This window comes from Rana temporaria, chromosome 9 (genome assembly GCF_905171775.1).
Source record: "Rana temporaria chromosome 9, aRanTem1.1, whole genome shotgun sequence".
In the NCBI taxonomy this organism is placed as follows: domain Eukaryota; kingdom Metazoa; phylum Chordata; class Amphibia; order Anura; family Ranidae; genus Rana; species Rana temporaria.
In genome coordinates, this window is record NC_053497.1 from 33,073,389 (window position 1) to 33,091,202 (window position 17,814).

At 45.7% G+C, this 17,814-nt stretch overlaps 1 protein-coding gene across 2 annotated transcripts in view; it reads right to left on the reverse strand.

Moving 5' to 3' along the window:
• Nucleotides 1–372: 372 nt before the first annotated feature.
• LOC120913276 overlaps nt 373–17,814 on the reverse strand; it is a 58,591-nt gene continuing 41,149 nt past the window's right edge. For both annotated transcript variants that reach the window (XM_040323114.1, XM_040323115.1), the window contains 4 exons: nt 8,346–8,395; nt 8,159–8,263; nt 1,227–1,320; nt 373–387 (listed from right to left, as the gene is read on the reverse strand). In XM_040323114.1, the coding sequence (XP_040179048.1) occupies nt 1,229–1,320; nt 8,159–8,263; nt 8,346–8,395 (247 nt within the window). In that variant the 3' untranslated portion in view covers nt 373–387; nt 1,227–1,228. The remainder of the gene's footprint in view (nt 388–1,226; nt 1,321–8,158; nt 8,264–8,345; nt 8,396–17,814) is intronic.

Here is a 17,814-nt window from a genome sequence, read left to right on the forward strand (position 1 = left end):
TTCCTTCAGCCTCTCATTTCTTCCCTTCTCTGTAGGGTTCCTCTCTCACCACTTTGCTCTCATGCCTTTGCTCTAATCAACAATTACTGCACACTAACATTTCTTAGTGATCCCACCCCTGTATTTTAGTTTCAAAGGGTTTATATAAAGAAAACATTGGACGACACAAATGCAGACCACCGTCTTTATTTCAAATGATGGAAAAATCTCCAACAGGCTGTAGAGGAGCTCAGCATAATTTTGTAAATGTGAACTATGAATATATGTCTTGAACGCTATGAAATAATAATTTTTCCTTGACTTCCATTGTCCATAGTAATGTATTGTCTCACCCAGCATTGTTTGGGAGGTGTTTATGGAAGCATTTGTTTGTACTTCAGTAGAGTCCTAAATAAAAAAAATTAAATAAATTAAGGTGAGCAAATAAATACATTTTATATCAAGTGATTGCCAAACTAACAGATCCATACATACACTGTTAAATTACTGTATGTCTGGCCTTTAGGGTTAACCAGCTGCCATCTTTTATTCAAGCATCATGCACCCCAACCGACCACTTTGAGCCTACTATATCACTGGAGGGTGCTGTTCACATGCCGTGGGTATGTTGGGTTGACGTACGGCACTCCCTGTACCAGGCTGGTTGACAGGCTCAGGGCCGCCATCAGGGGGGTACAGGCAGTACACCAGTAAGGGACCCGGCGGTCCCCAGGGGCTCGGATGGCATCCCCCTTTTTTTTTTCGTTAGCACCCAAACCCCCCCCCCCAGACCTCTAAGGGGCCCGGTGGTCCTCATGGCACTGGATGGCATTCCCCTTTTCTTTTTTTTTTCGTCAGCACCCAAAGCCCCCCTGACCTCTATGGGGCCCTCTGGTCCCCAGGGCCCCGGATGGCATCCCCCTTTTTTTTTGTCAGCACCCAAAGCCCTCTCGACCTCTAAGGGGCATGGATGGCATCCCCCTTTTTTTCCATCAGCACTCAAAGCCCCCCCGACCTCTAAGGGGCCTGGTTGTCCCCAGGGTCCCTTTTTTTTATTTTTTTCATTTTTATTTGTTCGCCAGCACCCAAAGCCCCCCCAACCTTAATTCTGTGGATTCTACCCCCCACTTCTCAACTTGTTTCACCCCCCGCATTGCGACTGCACCCTCCCCCCCCCCCAGTTTTCTGCTTCCCTGGACAGGCTACACCCCTGACTTTTGAATTAACAAGTGTGGACTTTGCCTTACCTCTACTCCTTTATGAAGGCTACAGGGATGGACAGACAGGCTGCAAAGTGTTTGAACTTTTCAACGTCCTCAGGTTTCACAAGGCCAGATTTAGCTATAAGAGATGTGAATGGTTAAACTCTGCAGGAGAACAGTTCAAAATCAATATTACCAATTACACAACAAATAGGCGAATGTACACAAGGTGATAAGATGTGCTGGCTAAAATCTTTTGGGAATAACATATTTAACTACCATATTGACTATACACTATGAGTTATGCCCCGTACACACGATTGGAAATTTCTACAGCAAAATTCCAATGTGTGCTTTTGAACGGAAATTCAGACCTTGTGTATGCTCCATCGGACATTTGCTGTCGGAATTTCCGCTGACAAAAGATTGAGAGCTGGTTCTCAAATTTTCAGACGGAATAAATCCCTATCGGAAAATCCGATCATCTGTAGCAATTCTGACGCGTGCTCAGAAACAATTCGATGCATGCTCGGAAGCATTGAACTTCATTTTCGCGGCTCGTCGTAGTGTTGTATGTCACGCGTTCTTGACAGTCCAAAGTTCAGAGAACTTTTGTGTGACCGTGTGTATGCAAGGCAAGCTTAAGCGGAATTCTGTCGGAAAAAACATCCAAGGTTTTTCCGGTGGAAAAACTGATCTGGTGTACACGGCATTAGATTAAGGTTTCAAACCTTTTACTACCAGCAATGTATGTCATAAGTCGATAGCAGCAGGGGGCTTTACATCTCTACAGGCGACTGTCTGCTTTTAAGCAAAAGTGATCTGGCAACTATACATCTGTGTCCTTCAGACACAGCTGATTACAGATTGTGGTAAAGGGCCAATCACAGGGGCCTTTTACTATGTGATCAGCTGTGTCCAATCAGCTGATCACATGTAAATAAACTTGTCAATTATTGGCATTCCTTTCCTCACGCTCTGTCACAGCGTGAGGAGAGAAGAGCCGGCAACTGGCAAGTGTGGCAGGGGACATTTACACAGATAATCAGGGCACTGATCATCAGTGACCTGAGGATCAGTGCAGCCCCATTAGTGGCAATCAGTGCTGCCTATCAGTGCCCGTCAGTGACACCTATCAGTTCCCATCAGCAGCCTCATCAGTGCCCATCAGTGCTGCCTCATCAGTGCCCATCAGTGCTGCCTATCAGTGCCCATCAGCGCCACCTATCAGTGCTGCCTCATCAGTGCAGCCTATAAGTGCACAGCAGTAACATAGAAATATTACTTATTGAGGATATTATAACAGAAACTAAGAAACAACATTTTTTTTTCAAAATGATTACTTTTTGTTTGTTTAGCAAAAAAAAAAAAAAAACTATGGTGATTAAATACCATGAAAGGAAATCTTTGTATGTCTTAACATTTTTTAAACATTTAATTTGGGTACAGTGTTGCACGACTACGCAATTGTCATTCAAAGTGCGACAGCATTGAAAGCTGAAAATTGGCCAGTTCAGTGTTCTCAGCTGCTGCTAAGTCTGATAGCTCCATCTGTTTTCCAGAGAGCTGTGAGAATGTTCTGGAACATAGGTGTGTAGTTATGCAGTTGGCAGTATGAATGTTGATACAGCCATTGCCAATCCCAAGGAGCAAAGCCCTGAAGACTGCTGGGAGTCTGTATATATTCTCTGAGCAAACTGTTTGCTGTTCGTGAGGCCTTAGGTGGGTGACCTGAGGGCCTAGATGCTGACTCTAAGGAGAGCTGACTGAGGGTTTGTCTGCTGAAAATCTAGTCTGGTATCACTCGAGAAAGGTGTCGCTTGGAAGTTGGAAGGAGGCAACCGGCATTCCCTGGACTGCTGAGAGATCTTAGAGACTTTTTGGCTGCTGCTACCCCTTTCGTGCTAGAGAGTCAGCTGTGTATTTGTCAAAGGGGACATCGGCTGATGTCCTCAAGTGACTATGCTCTTTTTGCTCTAAAGAAAGAAGCTTGTGTGCTTTAACTGCTTCTACTAAAAAGGAGCTCAGTCTATCAAGTTTTCTGTGAAGGGACTCTGTTCTTAGTGCCCTAAAGGAAGAAGGCTGCTATCAACTACTTCTTTCACCAACCAAGTCCACAGTTTGCCATATGTAAGGACTTCTGCTTCAGTTTTACAGAAAGGAGTTCACTGTCCTCAACCTGTACATAGTTTCTGTTTTTGAAGAATCTCACTCAATCCTCTCAACCAGTGTTGCCAACCGACCTTATTTTTACAGGCAGTTCGTAAAAACGGGTAAAAATAGCCAATATCGGTTCGGCTTGTAACTGCGCATGGAGATTGGAGGCAGGGGGTGATGGTGGCTGCGATGGCACCGCAGAGGGGGATGGAGGCAGGGGGCAATGGAGGCAGAGGGAGATTGGAGGCAGGGGGTGTTAGTGGCAGGGGGTGATTTGAGGCAGGGGGTGTTGGTGGCACCGCAGAGGGGGATGGTGGAATCACAGAAGGTGGGGATGGAGACAGGGGTTGTTGGTGGCACCGCAGAGGGGGATGGAGGCAGGGGACGATGGAGGCAGGGGGTGATTGGAGGCAGGGGGCCTGGGGGAGATTGGAGGGAGGGGGAGATTGGAGGCAGGGGGAGATTGTGGCACCGCAGAGGGGGGTGAAGGCAGGGGGTGTCGGTGTTGATCGCGACCACCAGGCACGCGCCGGGCACGTGCACGGGAGTCAGGGACGAGCAGGGGGCGCGCGTACCCCTATTGGCTGCTGAGCGAGGTGACATATAGCTACGTGCTCTCACCCAGCAGAGCCGACCTGCTGCCGTAAAACTGCGGCAGCTGGTCGGCAAGCAGTTAAACAACCATCTCCTCCTCCTAGTAACTAGGTTTCCATAAAATTCTCAATCCTGAACATTCCTAAAAACATGCTAAAAAAAAAGATGCTCCAAAGCTGCCGGTAAATGTTCATGTTCAGGAGTGAATGCTGACTGAATCCAAGGATCTAACAATACGTGTTGAATATTAATGTCAGATTGACAATATGTGGTTGATAAATGATGGATCTATTATATTGATAAATCCGTATGCTCCACTACCTCCTGGGAGGTATAATTGAGCTCTTGATTGGATCTACATTAACTATTGCATGTTTTATATAGGGAACGGATTGGTATAATAAACAGTTTGAGCATTTCTATATATTTATGCAGTTATTAGGTACTTTCTACAAAATTTGGGTTGCTATCTATCCAATTCTATATACAGCGGGAAAAATAAGTATTGAACACGTCACTATTTTTCTAGGTAATTATGTTTCTAAAGGCACTGTTGACATGAAATTTTCACCACATGTTGGTAACAACCCATGCAATTCATACATACAAAGAAACCATAACAAATAAGTTCAGAAATCAGGTAATGTGTAATAAAATGGAATGACACGAACGCGGTGATGTCATCGACTACGACAAGCCGGTGTCTCGTCACATTCGATTCCGTAGCTGCCATCTTGCTTCACCCCACACTAATGTTGTATAAACATGGAACAAGGTATGGGACGTTGTATGCTACTGCGCATGCGTTGAAGTGTTATTGAGCATGCACGGCTTTTCTACTCTGCAGGTAATCATACAGACGACCGGTTTTCTCTGCAGGAAACACTCTGCTGGGAAACTTGACGGGAAAATAGAGAGCAGGGTTGTCTATTTTCCTGTAGGGATTTCCGGCTGTTTTCCTGACGGGAAAACTGCTAGGGAGCATACACACGGCCGGGATTCCTGGCCAAATGCTCTCTTTGCAGTTTTCCTGCCGAGAAAACTGGTCGTGTGTACAAGGCTTCACACAAGAAACATCTCATGATGGGTTAAAGCAAAGAGCTCTCTCAAGACCTGCCAAACCTTATTGTTGAGAAACATACTGATGACATTGGTTACATAAGGATTTCTGAAATTCGGAATGTTCCAGTGAGCACTGTTGGGGCCATAATTCTGAATTGGAAACAACATCATTTCACCATATACTGGCCACGACCAGGTTCTCCTCATAAGATTTGTGACAGAGGAGTGAAAAGAATTATCAGAAGAGTTGTCCAAGAGCCAAAGACCACTTGTGGAGAGCTTCAGAAAGACCTGGAATTAGCAGGTACAATTGTTTCAAATAAAACGTAAATAAAATAAATAAAAAAAGTAATGCACTCAACAGCCATGGCCTGTATGCACGCTCACCACACAAGACTCCATTGCCTAAAAAAAAGCATGTTAAAGCTTGTTTAAAGTTTGTTGCACAACATTTAGACAAGCCTGTGAAATACTGGAAAAATATAGTCTGGTCAGATGAGACCAAAATTAAACTCTTTGGATGCCATAATACACACCATGTTTAGATGTCAAATGTTTGCACGTCACCCCAAAAACACCCCCATACCAACTGTGAAATTTGGAGGTGGGAACATCATGGTGTGGGGATTTTTCTCAATATACGGTACTAGCAAACATCATATCATTGAAGGATGAATGAAAAAATATACCAAGACATTAAAAATCACAAGACAAGATACAAATCTGCTGCCATCTACCAGTAGGGTGAATATTTCAGCAAGACAATGATCCGAAACACAAAGCCAAGGAAACTCTCAATTGGTTTCAAAGAAAGAAAATAAAGCTGCTAGAATGGCCCAGCCAATCACCTGACTTGAATCCAATAGAAAATCTATGGAGTCCATAGAGGAGGCCCACGGAACCTTCAAAATTTGAAGACTGTGTGGAAGAACGGGCCAAAATCACATCTGAGCAATGCATGTGACTAGTTTCTCCATACAGGAGGCATCTTGAAGCTGTCATTACCAACAAAGGATTTTGTACCAAGTATTAAATACATTTCAGTTAGCGTGTTCAATAGCATGTTGCGTCATTCCATTTAAATCTCATGTCAATAGCACCTTTAGAAATATATTTACCTAGAAAAATGGTGACCTGTTTAATACTTATTTTACCCGCTGTATTTATTGGTCTCTCTCTGTAGTAGTCACAATTTCAAATGTGGTTGTGTGTACTTAGTTTAATATAAATAATAAATAGTAGACAAGAGGAATAGAATGCCTAGCTTAAAGTGTAAGTAAACCCCCCAATCGTTTTCAGCCAAGGAAGCTGCCATCTTTGCCTCTGTTTAATCTACAGCTATCATGATGGTGTACATGTGATCAGTTCTGACAACAGCCATTGGATGGTTTGACAGTTTGGTTGAGAGCACAACCAATGGAAGTGTTACATTTCTGGCACATGCCGTAAATGAAACTGTTTCACGGATGGGTTTACTTGCCAACTTAGTTTACAGCAGCTCTCAACTCTTCTTTTTGTGAGATGAAACAAAAATGTTTCCTATCTTTTTCATTATCCAACACAAAAGGCAGTGACTGATGGTTTTGCCTGTTATCACCACTTGCTATCTGATGTACACTGATGCCTAGAACACACGACCGGTTTTTCCGTCGGATAAAAAAACAATGGTTTTTCTGATGGAATTCCTGTCAAGCCTGCCTTGCATACACACAGTCATACAAAAGTCCGGTGAACTTTTGACTGCCAAGAACGCGGTGACTGAAAAGACTGCGATGAGCCGAGAAAATTAAGTTCAATGCTTCTGAGCATGCGTTGATTTATTTCCGAGCATGCACTTTTTTTACCCGTCGGAAACCATACAGACAAATGGTTTTCCCGCCAGGATTTTTTCCTGCTCTCTTTTTTTGTCTAGCAGTTTTCCCATTGAAAAAACTGCGATGGAGCATACACAGGGCCAGTATTCTGCCGATGAAGGACCCCCCTGTACTGCGCAGGCGCGGCGCTTGTGCAGTACGAAACTCAACGGAGCGGCCGAAAATGTTGAGCTGAGAGTAAGCTTTACAGTACACAGCGCTTGCGCAATGACTATGACACATGCCGCACGCTCCCGATGCTAGTGCTACTCTGCAAGGTGCGGGGGTGATTTTAGCAATAAAGTACACGTCTTAGCGGGGTGTGTTAAAACAAATAAAGGGCAGGTTTTGCAATGTTGAGCATCCCCTGTACCTGTAACCATTCTGTGGTGATGGGGTTAAGTCATAAGCATAATAACAATAAACTGTAAGAAGCAGAGCTTTTTTTCTCAGAAAATAGGTGCAGGAACTCAACCACAACCCCGTTCAGATTTCACAAACAGTAGAAGGGTATCAAAGGGGCATTAAATACCAGAATGCATTACATACAGAGTGCAGAGTTCAGGGGGGTTACACACAGAGTGCAGAGCTGTCACTTGTAAACACAGAAACCAGACTTCTGTGTTTACAAGTGATTGTGGTGAGCAGGCACCAAAGGGTCTGAGCCAAAGGTGGTGGAACTGAGTTCCCCCAAGTTCCCCCTGAAAAAAAGCCCTGGTAAGAAGTATTGAAATTGAGCCTTAAACATTGAACTACCCGCTCTTATCATCTCTGTCCATCATTTTAAAATACTCTTTTGTGAGTTAAATATTTTGTGGAAATCCCGCCCATCAACATTGCAAAACCAGCCCTTCATTTGTTTTAACGCCCCGCTAAGTCGTGTACTTTATTGCTAAAATCACCCCCGCCCCTTGCAGCGCAGTAGCACTAGCATCGGGAGCGTGCGGCATCGTCTGGCACAATGTCATTGCGCAGGCGCCGTGTAGAGCTGACTCGCAGCGCTACATGTTTGGCTATTTTCGGCGGCTCCGCGCTGCGCCTGCGCAGTACAGGGGGGGTCCTTATCCGCCGGGGTACCTTTTTTGGCAGGACATTGGGATTTCAGACGAAAAGCTCTCATAGCAGTTTTCCCGTCGGGAAAAAACGGTCGTGTGTACGAGGCATGGGAGTGTTGGAGAAGCCCTGCAGAGTTCTCAGCATACATCAGATGCAGGAGGTGGTAAGATGAGACATGAATATTATTGCTCTATTCTTTTATTACCATTTAATATATTGTTAACAATCATAATGAGAACGTGATTAGATACTTACTAAATAGGACAAGAAACATTTTGTCTTGTTGTGCATTTCCAACCCAGGTCAGCAGGGAATCTTCCACAAGATCATAAAATCTCATCTCCATCGTGATCTCATCTCCTGGACAGATACAACATGTTGAATGAAAAGCTGGACATTTAATATTAACACATCATCTGTCTGAGCTGTAATCTCATTTTACCTTTTGCATATTGTAGCCGTCTCTCCTGTATCTTCACCGCCTTACTCTTCCTGCAGTTAAACAAAACTGAAATCATTTTATATTTTGCTTTTGCTTAACATGTAACAAATTTAGTTTACAGCAGTCATATGATTCCTCATTAGTTACTGTATTTATCTGCGTATAACACGCACGGGCGTATAACACGCACCTTAACTTTAGGAGGACATTTTTTGTGAAAAAACTTTACACCCCCGCCCCCCGGCATAATACACAAACCCCCTGCATAGAACACGGACCCCCTGCATAGTACACAGACCCACTGCATATAACGCGGACCCCCTGCATAGTACACAGACCCCCTGCATAGAACACGAACCCCCTGCATAGAACACGAACCCCCTGCATAGAACACAGACCCCCTGCATAGAACACGGACCCCCTGCATAGAACACGGACCCCCTGCATAGAACACGGACCCCCTGCATAGAACACGGACCCCCTGCATAGAACACGGACCCCCTGCATAGAACACGGACCCCCTGCATAGAACACGGACCCCCTGCATAGAACACGGACCCCCTGCATAGTACACAGACCCCCTGCATAGAACACGAACCCCCTGCATAGAACACGGACCCCCTGCATAGAACACGGACCCCCTGCATAGTACACAGACCCCCTGCATAGAACACGGACCCCCTGCATAGAACACGGACCCCCTGCATAGTACACAGACCCCCTGCATAAAACACGAACACCCTGCATAGAATTTCCCTCACTTTGAGAGGTTTCCTTTAACTTCCTGTTCATCTCTGGAACAGGAAGTGAAGGAAAATTCCCCAATGGTACACAGACAGCACAAAAATTTTTAAAATAGCAGTGGGTTTAAAGCTTCCCTAATAGGGAAGTGTGTGATGGACCATGGTGTGTGTAGCTCAGTGGTAAAAAATGGATATAAATGAGCCCCCTAAGTGTATGTATAGCAAAATCATTTACTCAAAAGATTTTGCACCACTGAGCTACACACATCATGGCCCATCTCATTTTTATAAATCAAGCCACGGTTTGTAGTTGGCGCACCCCCCCCCCCCCCAAACTCATCCCGACAAAGTCCTATCTGCTCAATATAGCTCTCTCGAGGAGAGCAGGTAATGTGACTTTGATAGATCACATGACCAGGCTATCCTCTCGCACTGCAGTGCAGCCATACCACTGCTTTTTAAATGGGCCTCTAATGCTGCGTACACACAATCTGAATTTCCGATGGTAAAAGTCCAATGGGAGCTTTTCGTCTGATATTCTGTCAGAATTCCTGAAAAAAATCTTATGTTTTTCAGATGGAATTACGCTCAAACTTGTCTTGCGTACACACGGTCGCACCAAATTCCTATGGTCAAGAACGTGGTGACGTACAGCAGTACAATGAGAAAAAAAGTTAAATGATTCCGAGAATGCGTCAAATTGATTCTGAGCATTCATGGTTTTTAGTGCGTTGGAATTCCATACAGACGGTCGGAAAAATAGAGAACCTGCTCTCTATTAGACATGTGCATTAGTTTTCATCCAAATGCATTTTCGTCCGAATTTCAAGTATTTTCGTTATCGTTTTAACAAACGATAACGAAAGCACAGAGAACGAAAACCGAAAGATCCGACATAAACAAATGCTTTATTTTCATTTTCGCTGCGGTCGAATGTGCCTAACCTTAGCTCTATTAGTCCAATATTATTCTACATAAAGAGAAAAGATTCGACATAGAGAGAAAAGATTCAACATAGAGAGAGCCATGAAGATTCTACATAGAGAGAAAAGATTTGACATAGAGAGAAAAGATTCGACATAGAGAGACATGAAGATTTGACATAGAGAGAAAAGATTCGACATAGAGAGAAAAGATTCGACATAGAGAGAAAAGATTCGACATAGAGAGACATGAAGATTCGACATAGAGAGACATGAAGATTCGACATAGAGAGACATGAAGAGTCGATTTTTTTTTTTTTTTTAAAGATTCTGTCGAATCTTCTTTTTTTTTTCTTAGAACATTCGACAGACACCATGGGGGGGATTCAGATAGAGATCCGACGGCGTATCTCCTGATACGCCGTTGTATCTCTGAGATCCGACGGTCGGATCTATGCAACTGATTCATAAGAATCAGTTACGCATAGATCTCCCTTAGATCCGATAGGTGTAAGTGACTTACACCGTCGGATCTTAGGCTGCAATCTCCCGCCGGCTGCTAGGTGGCGCTTCCATTTGTATACGTGACGAATATGCAAATGAGGAGATCCGCAGATTCAGAAACGAACGGCCGCCCGTCGCTTTTTTTTACGTCGTTTACGTTAGGCTTTTTCTGGCGTATACTTACCCCTGCTATGTGAGGGGTATCCTATGTTAAGTATGGCCATCGTTCCCGCGCCGAGTTTTGAATTTTTACGTCGTTTGCGTAAGTCGATTCAGAATACGGCCGGACGCAAGTTACGCTCACGCCGAAACCACTGACGTCCTAGCGACGTCATTGGGAGCAATGCACGCCGGGAAAATTTGCGGGCGGCGCATGCGCATTTAAATCGGCGCATCGACGCGCCTGATTTAAATACTTCACTCCCCCTAGCCGCGGAATTTGAATTCCGCCGGGGGATTTACGATCCGCCGGCGCAAGTTTCAAGGTAAGTGCTTTCTGAATACTGTACTAGCCTCTCAAAATTGCGCCGGTGGATCGTAAATCAGATAGATTACGCGGATCTAAAGATCCGCTAATCTATCTGAATCTACCCCCATAAACCTTCAATGACAGATTCGACCTTAATTTAGATTTTCGGACGAATGCATTTTTTTAACGAAAACAAAATAAATAAAAACAAATTTCGGGAGTAACTAAATAAGTTGTAAGGCTGACCGCAGGGAAGCCTGTATTTGTAGGAGGAGTCGGGAGGTATTTAAACCCGCCCTCCTTCCTCCTTCTGGGCGTCGGTTTTCTGGTGTGTGGGGTTGGCACGTCACTTCCTGTTTCCATCCAGAGCAATGGCGGCAGCTGCTGCTGCTGTCTACTGTGCTCTCCTCAGGATTCCCAGCCGGATTGTCTGCATCCATCCACGTGGCAGGAGGGAGCTGCCCGCACGGGGGGGGGGGTGTCCATCCGCCCGCCCGCTCATTTTCCAGGGCTTCATCGGGCATGGGGGGCCACCCGCTCGGGGTTTCATCCGGCCGCTCGTTTGACCAGGGCTCCTCTGGCTTGGGGACCTGCCCACCCGGGAGAGGGGATTCATCCGCCCGCTATTGTTCGGGGCTCCATCTGGCGACACTGGCTGCTTTGGCGTGCAGCGAGCTACCCGTCCGCTTCTCCCGGTGTTACACCGGGGGGAGGGGGAACTTCTGCCCGCTGCATGGCTCCCTTAGCATGGAGCCGCCTGCCGATTCTCTCGGTTCACGCCGGGGGAGGGGACCCCCGCCCGCGTTGCTCCGTCCAGCATGTGTGTTTCTCCCTCCGCCCGCCGTTTCCTCCTGTGGTTACGTCGGGAGGGGGGGGGACCTCCGCCCGCTGTTTTCTTTCCCTCCAGCATGCAGGGAGCTGCCCGCCGCTTCCTCCGGTGTTCACGCCGGGGGGAGGGGGGGGGAACCTCCGCCCGCCCGCTGTATCACTCCCTCCAGCATGAAGGGAGCTGCCCGCCGCTTCCTCCGGTGTTCACGCCGGGGGGAGGGGGGGAACCTCCGCCCGCCCGCTGTATCACTCCCTCCAGCATGAAGGGAGCTGCCCACCGCTTCCTCCGGTGTTCACGCCGGGGGGAGGGGGAGGGAACCTCCGCGCGCTCACGGTATTACTCCCTCCAGCTTGAAGGGAGCCGCCCGTCGCTAGTCCATGCTCAAATACAAGTGGAAGTTGCTAGAAATTTTTAACCATGTGTCCAAATCTCGAAACATGTGACCACAACATTTCATATTCCCAATATGTGTCTGCTGTACCAAGTATCTTGTTCTTATCCTACTATTATCCCTGATTTCCAATTTCAAACTGACATGCGACGGCGTTTCTCATGCGACGGCGTTTCTCATGCGACGGCGTTTCTCATGCGACGGCGTTTCTCATGCGACGGCGTGTCTCATGCGGTGGCGTTTCTCATGCGATGGCGTTTCTCATGGTGTTTTTTCTCATGCGATGACGTCCTCATGGTGTTTTCTCATGCGATGATGTTTCTCATGCGATGACGTTCTCATGGTGTTTCTCATGCGATGACGTTTTCTCATGCGGTGGCGTTTCTCATGCGGTGACGTTCTCATGGTGTTCTCATGCGATGACGTTTCTCATGGTGTTTCTCATGCAATGACGTTTCTCATGGTGTTTTTCTCATGCGCTGACGTTTCTCATGCGATGACGTCCTCATGGTGTTTTTCTCATGCGATGACGTTTCTCATGCGATGACGTCCTCATGGTGTTTTTCTCATGCAATGACGTTTCTCATGCGATGACGTTTCTCATGCGATGACGTTCTCATGCAATGACGTTTTCTCATGCGGTGACGTTCTCATGGTGTTTCTCATGCGATGACGTCCTCATGGTGTTTTTTCTCATGCGATGACGTTTCTCATGCGATGACGTCCTCATGGTGTTTTCTCATGCAATGACGTTTCTCATGCGATGACGTTTCTCATGCGATGACGTTCTCATGGTGTTTCTCATGCGATGACGTTCTCATGGTGTTTCTCATGCGATGACGTTTTTCATGGTGTTTCTCATGCGATGACGTTTTTCATGGTGTTTTTTCATGCGGGGACATTTCCCATGCGTTCACGTTTCTCAGGCGATTACGTTTCCCATGCGTTCTTCTTATGCGATCACGTTCTCATGCGATTCGTTCTTATGCGATTTTCTCATGCGTTTACGTTTCTCATGCAATTACGTTTCTCATGCGATCATGTTTACCATGCGATCTTCTCATGTGATCACATTTTCCATGCAATCTTGCATGCGATCACGTTTTCCATGCAATCTTGCATGCGATCACGTTTTCCATGCAATCTTCGCATGCGATCACGTTTCGCATGCGATCACGTTTCGCATGCGATCACGTTTCCCATGCGTTACGTTTCCCATGCGGTCACGTTTCCCATGCGGTCACATTTCTCATGCAAGTCGGGTCCTTGTGTGTTCACGTTTCTCATGCTATCACGTTTCACATGGTAGTTCTCATGCGACTACCTTTTGCATGGTAGTTCTCATGCGATCACGTGTATCATGAGTCATGTCCTCATGTGGTTACGTTTCTCATGCGATTGCATTCTCATACGATTACTTTTCACATGGTGGTTCTTGTGCAGTTACGTTTACATGCGATCACGTTTCTCATGCGATCTTGGTTTTTTCACGAGTCTTGTCCTTGTGTTTACGTTTCTCATGCGATTACGGTTCGCATGGTAGTTCTCATGCGACTACGTTTCGCATGGTAGTTTTCATGCGATCATGTTTCTCATGAGGCATGTCCTCATGTGTTTACATTTTTCATGCGATTACATTTCTCATGCGATTACGTTTCACATGGTAGTTCTCATCTGATCACGTTTTGCATGCAATCACGTTTCTCTTACGAGTCATGTCCTTGTGTGTTTACGTTTCTCATGCGATTACGGTTTGCATGGTAGTTCTCATGCGACTACATTTCGCATGGTAGTTCTCATGCGATCACGTTTCTCATGAGTCGTGTCCTCGTGTTTACGTTTCTCAGGCGATTACGTTTCACATGGTAGTTCTCACGCGATTACGTTCTCATGCCATTACAGTTCACATGGTAGTTCGCATGCGGTTATGTTTCCCAGGGTAGTTTCTCATGCGATCACGTTCTCATGTGTTTACGTTCTCATGCGACCACATTTCTCAAGTATCATGTTGTCTCATGCATTACGTTTGTCATGCTCATGCGATTGCGTTCTTATGCGATTGCGTTCTCATGCGACCACGTTTCTCATGCTTTACGTTTTCATGCGGTTTCGTGTCCTCATGCGGTTTTGTGTCCTCATGCGGTTTCGTGTCCTCATGCGGTTTCGTGTCCTCACGCGATGACATTTTTCATGCGAGTCAGGTCCTCGTGGGTTTACGCTTCTCGTGCGAGTCATGTTCTCATGCAATTTTTACATTTTCATGTTTCGTTTTACGTTACGTTTCTCATGCTATTCATGTTCTCTAACATTTACGTTTCTCTGGCAGGTTTCAGTTGTGCTACAATTACATTGGTCATGTTTTCATACGTTACGCTTTTCTTACGTTACGCTTTTCACACAAGTTACGCTTTTCATACGAGTTGCGCTTCTCACACGATTACGATTTTCATGGTATTGTATGTTCTCAAGTGTATTGTCGTTCCTCATGCAATCATGTTCTCAGGTGTTCACGTTTCCATGCAATTTATGTTCTCATACAATTTATCTTCTCATGTTTTCGTATATCATACTATTCATGTTCTCAAATGTGTTTGTTTCTCATGCAACCTTACGTTTCTCATGCAGGTTCCAGTTGTGTTAGTTTTCAGTTGGTAGTATTAGCATGTTCTTTTTAGATTCATGGCGTTCCACCGCTGGGGGGGGTCACCCATCACGTCTATGGGTGTTTACGGATTGAGATAATCGTTTTTAATTGGCTTGTACGGTGGCAAGTCTCCTCATCCGTTTCTCATACGTTTCATGCATCTCAAACATTTCGTTTCTCACACAACGACCTGACACGTCTTCAGGTTCATCAGGCCTGAGTGTACGTTTTTAATTTGCCTGCTACGCCTCAGGTTGCTCGGCCTTCGCATTTCATGGTATTGTCAGTTCAGCTGCACTAGTCCTACACTTACCTACATTTTCATAGTCTGGGCACATGCCACATTCATTTCCTCACGTTTGTTCATGGCCACTCTCCACTGCTGGGTACCTGTCACGTTCAAGGGTACTGTCGGATTGAGATGTTTCGTTTCTAATTGTCTTGTGCAGTGGCAAGTCCCCTCATCCGCTTCTCACGGCTATCACTACGTTTTCGTACGTCATGTTATCTTACCACTTACATCACTTGCCTGACACGCCTTCAGGTTCATAGGCTTGAGTGTTACGTTTTCAATTGGCCTAGTTTGCCTCAGGTTGCTCAGCCTTGCTAGGTTCTTGAGACTGACACGTTTTCAGTCTTGTGCTACGTATTCGTTCCTGCTCTACGTCACTGAGTGTCAATCACGGACACCCGCGTAGGCAGGGGTTAGGGAAGGTGGGGTTTTCCTTTTCCTAAGGTAAGTTGGGGCTCGTTGGTCATGTTTTGTTTTAACGATGTTGTTCTTGTTTGCAGAATTTCATGTCTCGGGCAGAAAAATCGAAGATTTTGCCGCCGTCCGTCCTGCTCCGGTTACTGGGTTCCATACATGGTGGCAAGCCCTCTTGAACCTCCCGATACTGCCTTCTCTTCGTTAGATGAATCTTGGTCTTAAGTTCTTTTCAATTCAGCCTGCTAGCTCTTGACTCGGCCTGGGATATCTTCCAGGCGTTTCGATCTCAGTATCCTGGGTTCTTTTCTCACAAACATTCTGTACCTACTTGCGGTTTGATTCTTTTGGCACTTTTCAACTCAACAGGTTTTTCAAGTCGGTGCCCAGCACAGTCTGGGCGCTGGACTTTCGCGGATGTACTCAGAGATAGGCCACCCTCCTTTCCCTAGCACTCCCTTCCCTGCTAACACAGGGCATGACACGCAGCCATTCCTTGCTGCCTAGCTAGGGTAGCACTTCAATATTCACTCTGGGCCGTGCTTTAGTACAGGTGCAGTTCTGCTGCTTTTCATCGAGGGGTCTGTATTTTCGTTGTTGAGAAGTTAGATTGGCGGTAGTCAGCTTTCTTTTCCGGACATATTCCAGTTCCACATGTCTGTCACAGGCATTCTTGCATTGGGGGCTTGTGGTTACGTACGGTTACTTTCATTTCAATCTCTTTGCTAGCTCATCCTACTGTTTATTTTTGGCCCCTTTTAGGCATACCGACCACGTGACCCCGGCACACCTCAGGTCAATTTCCCTGCTTCCCCTCAGACCTTTCTCTAGCACGATTACCTGAGACTCTGAGTACAAGTTGTAAGGCTGACCGCAGGGAAGCCTGTATTTGTAGGAGGAGTTGGGAGGTATTTAAACCCGCCCTCCTTCCTCCTTCTGGGCGTCGGTTTTCTGGTGTCCCACCCACCCATCCCCTTTTTTCTTGCTATTTCTTCTTTTACTTCTACTTGGGTATGCCCCCTTTTAGGCATACCGACCACGTGACCCCGGCACACCTCAGGTCAATTTCCCTGCTTCCCCTCAGACCTTTCTCTAGCACGATTACCTGAGACTCTGAGTACAAATGTATTTTTCGGAAGAAAACAAAATTAAATATTTCAGTGTGCACATGTCTACTCTCTATCTAAGTCCGTCGGAAATTCAGACGGAAAAAGTCTATCGGAATTTCCGACCGTGTGTACACGGCATTAGATAGAGAGCAGGTTCTCCATTTTTCCGTCGGAAATAAATCCTATCAGAAAATCCTTTCGTCTGTATGGAATTCCAATGGAAAAAAAAAAGACGCATGCTCAGAAACAATTCGAAGCATGCTCGGAAGCATTGAACTTCTTTTCCTCGTCGTAGTGTTGTACGTCACTGTGTTCTTAACGCTCAAAAGTTCAGAGAACTTTTGTGTGGCCGCGTGTATGCAAGCCAAGCAGCACTTTATGCCCTGTACACACGAGCGGAATTTCCATCGGAAAAGCCATCCAACTTTTTCCAGACAAAAATTCCGCTCGTGTGTACAGGGCAAAAGTGTTTAGGGAGAGGTTAGGTATCAAGGTCTCCTTTTTAAATGTTAGAAACCAGGCTAAAGTGAACCTGTGCCTTTCCTAGGTAAGACAAAATAAAAGGTTTACTTTAATATCTGCTCCGACATTCTATTTGCCATTGGAAGCAAGAAATAAAAACCCAGAGTAAGTTTCAAGCTGATCTGGAGCTGAGGATTCCCATCTAGGTGACCACCCCAATTTGACTGCCCTGGGCCAATCACCAGGCATAGCCTGGAAGTACTGCTCCTGACAGTGGGATGGATGAAAGGTAACTATAGGGCAATTATAAAATCTATGATGGGGCTTGTTTCAAGGTGAATCTATTGCATGATTTTACCCTTTCCTATTTGGCCACAATTTTCTTGTCCCCAGTGGCTTGATTTCCCATTACTTACTGTGGCAATCAAAAACAAATAGACACTCTACCCCCTCCCCACTCCAATAATATATGTTTTTGATGCAGCTTTGCGGTGATAAAAATCTGAAAATTTAAATACCTCAACAGCTTCTTGCAAAAAATTGCTTGATATATGTAATATTTATAGACAATGCACAACAATGAGGCTTCATTTCCATGGACGTTTTTACAGCCACTTTTCTGAGCGTTTTTTCCAGCTTAAAAACAGCTCTCCATGTTAGTCTATGGCCTCATGCCCACCATGACGTTT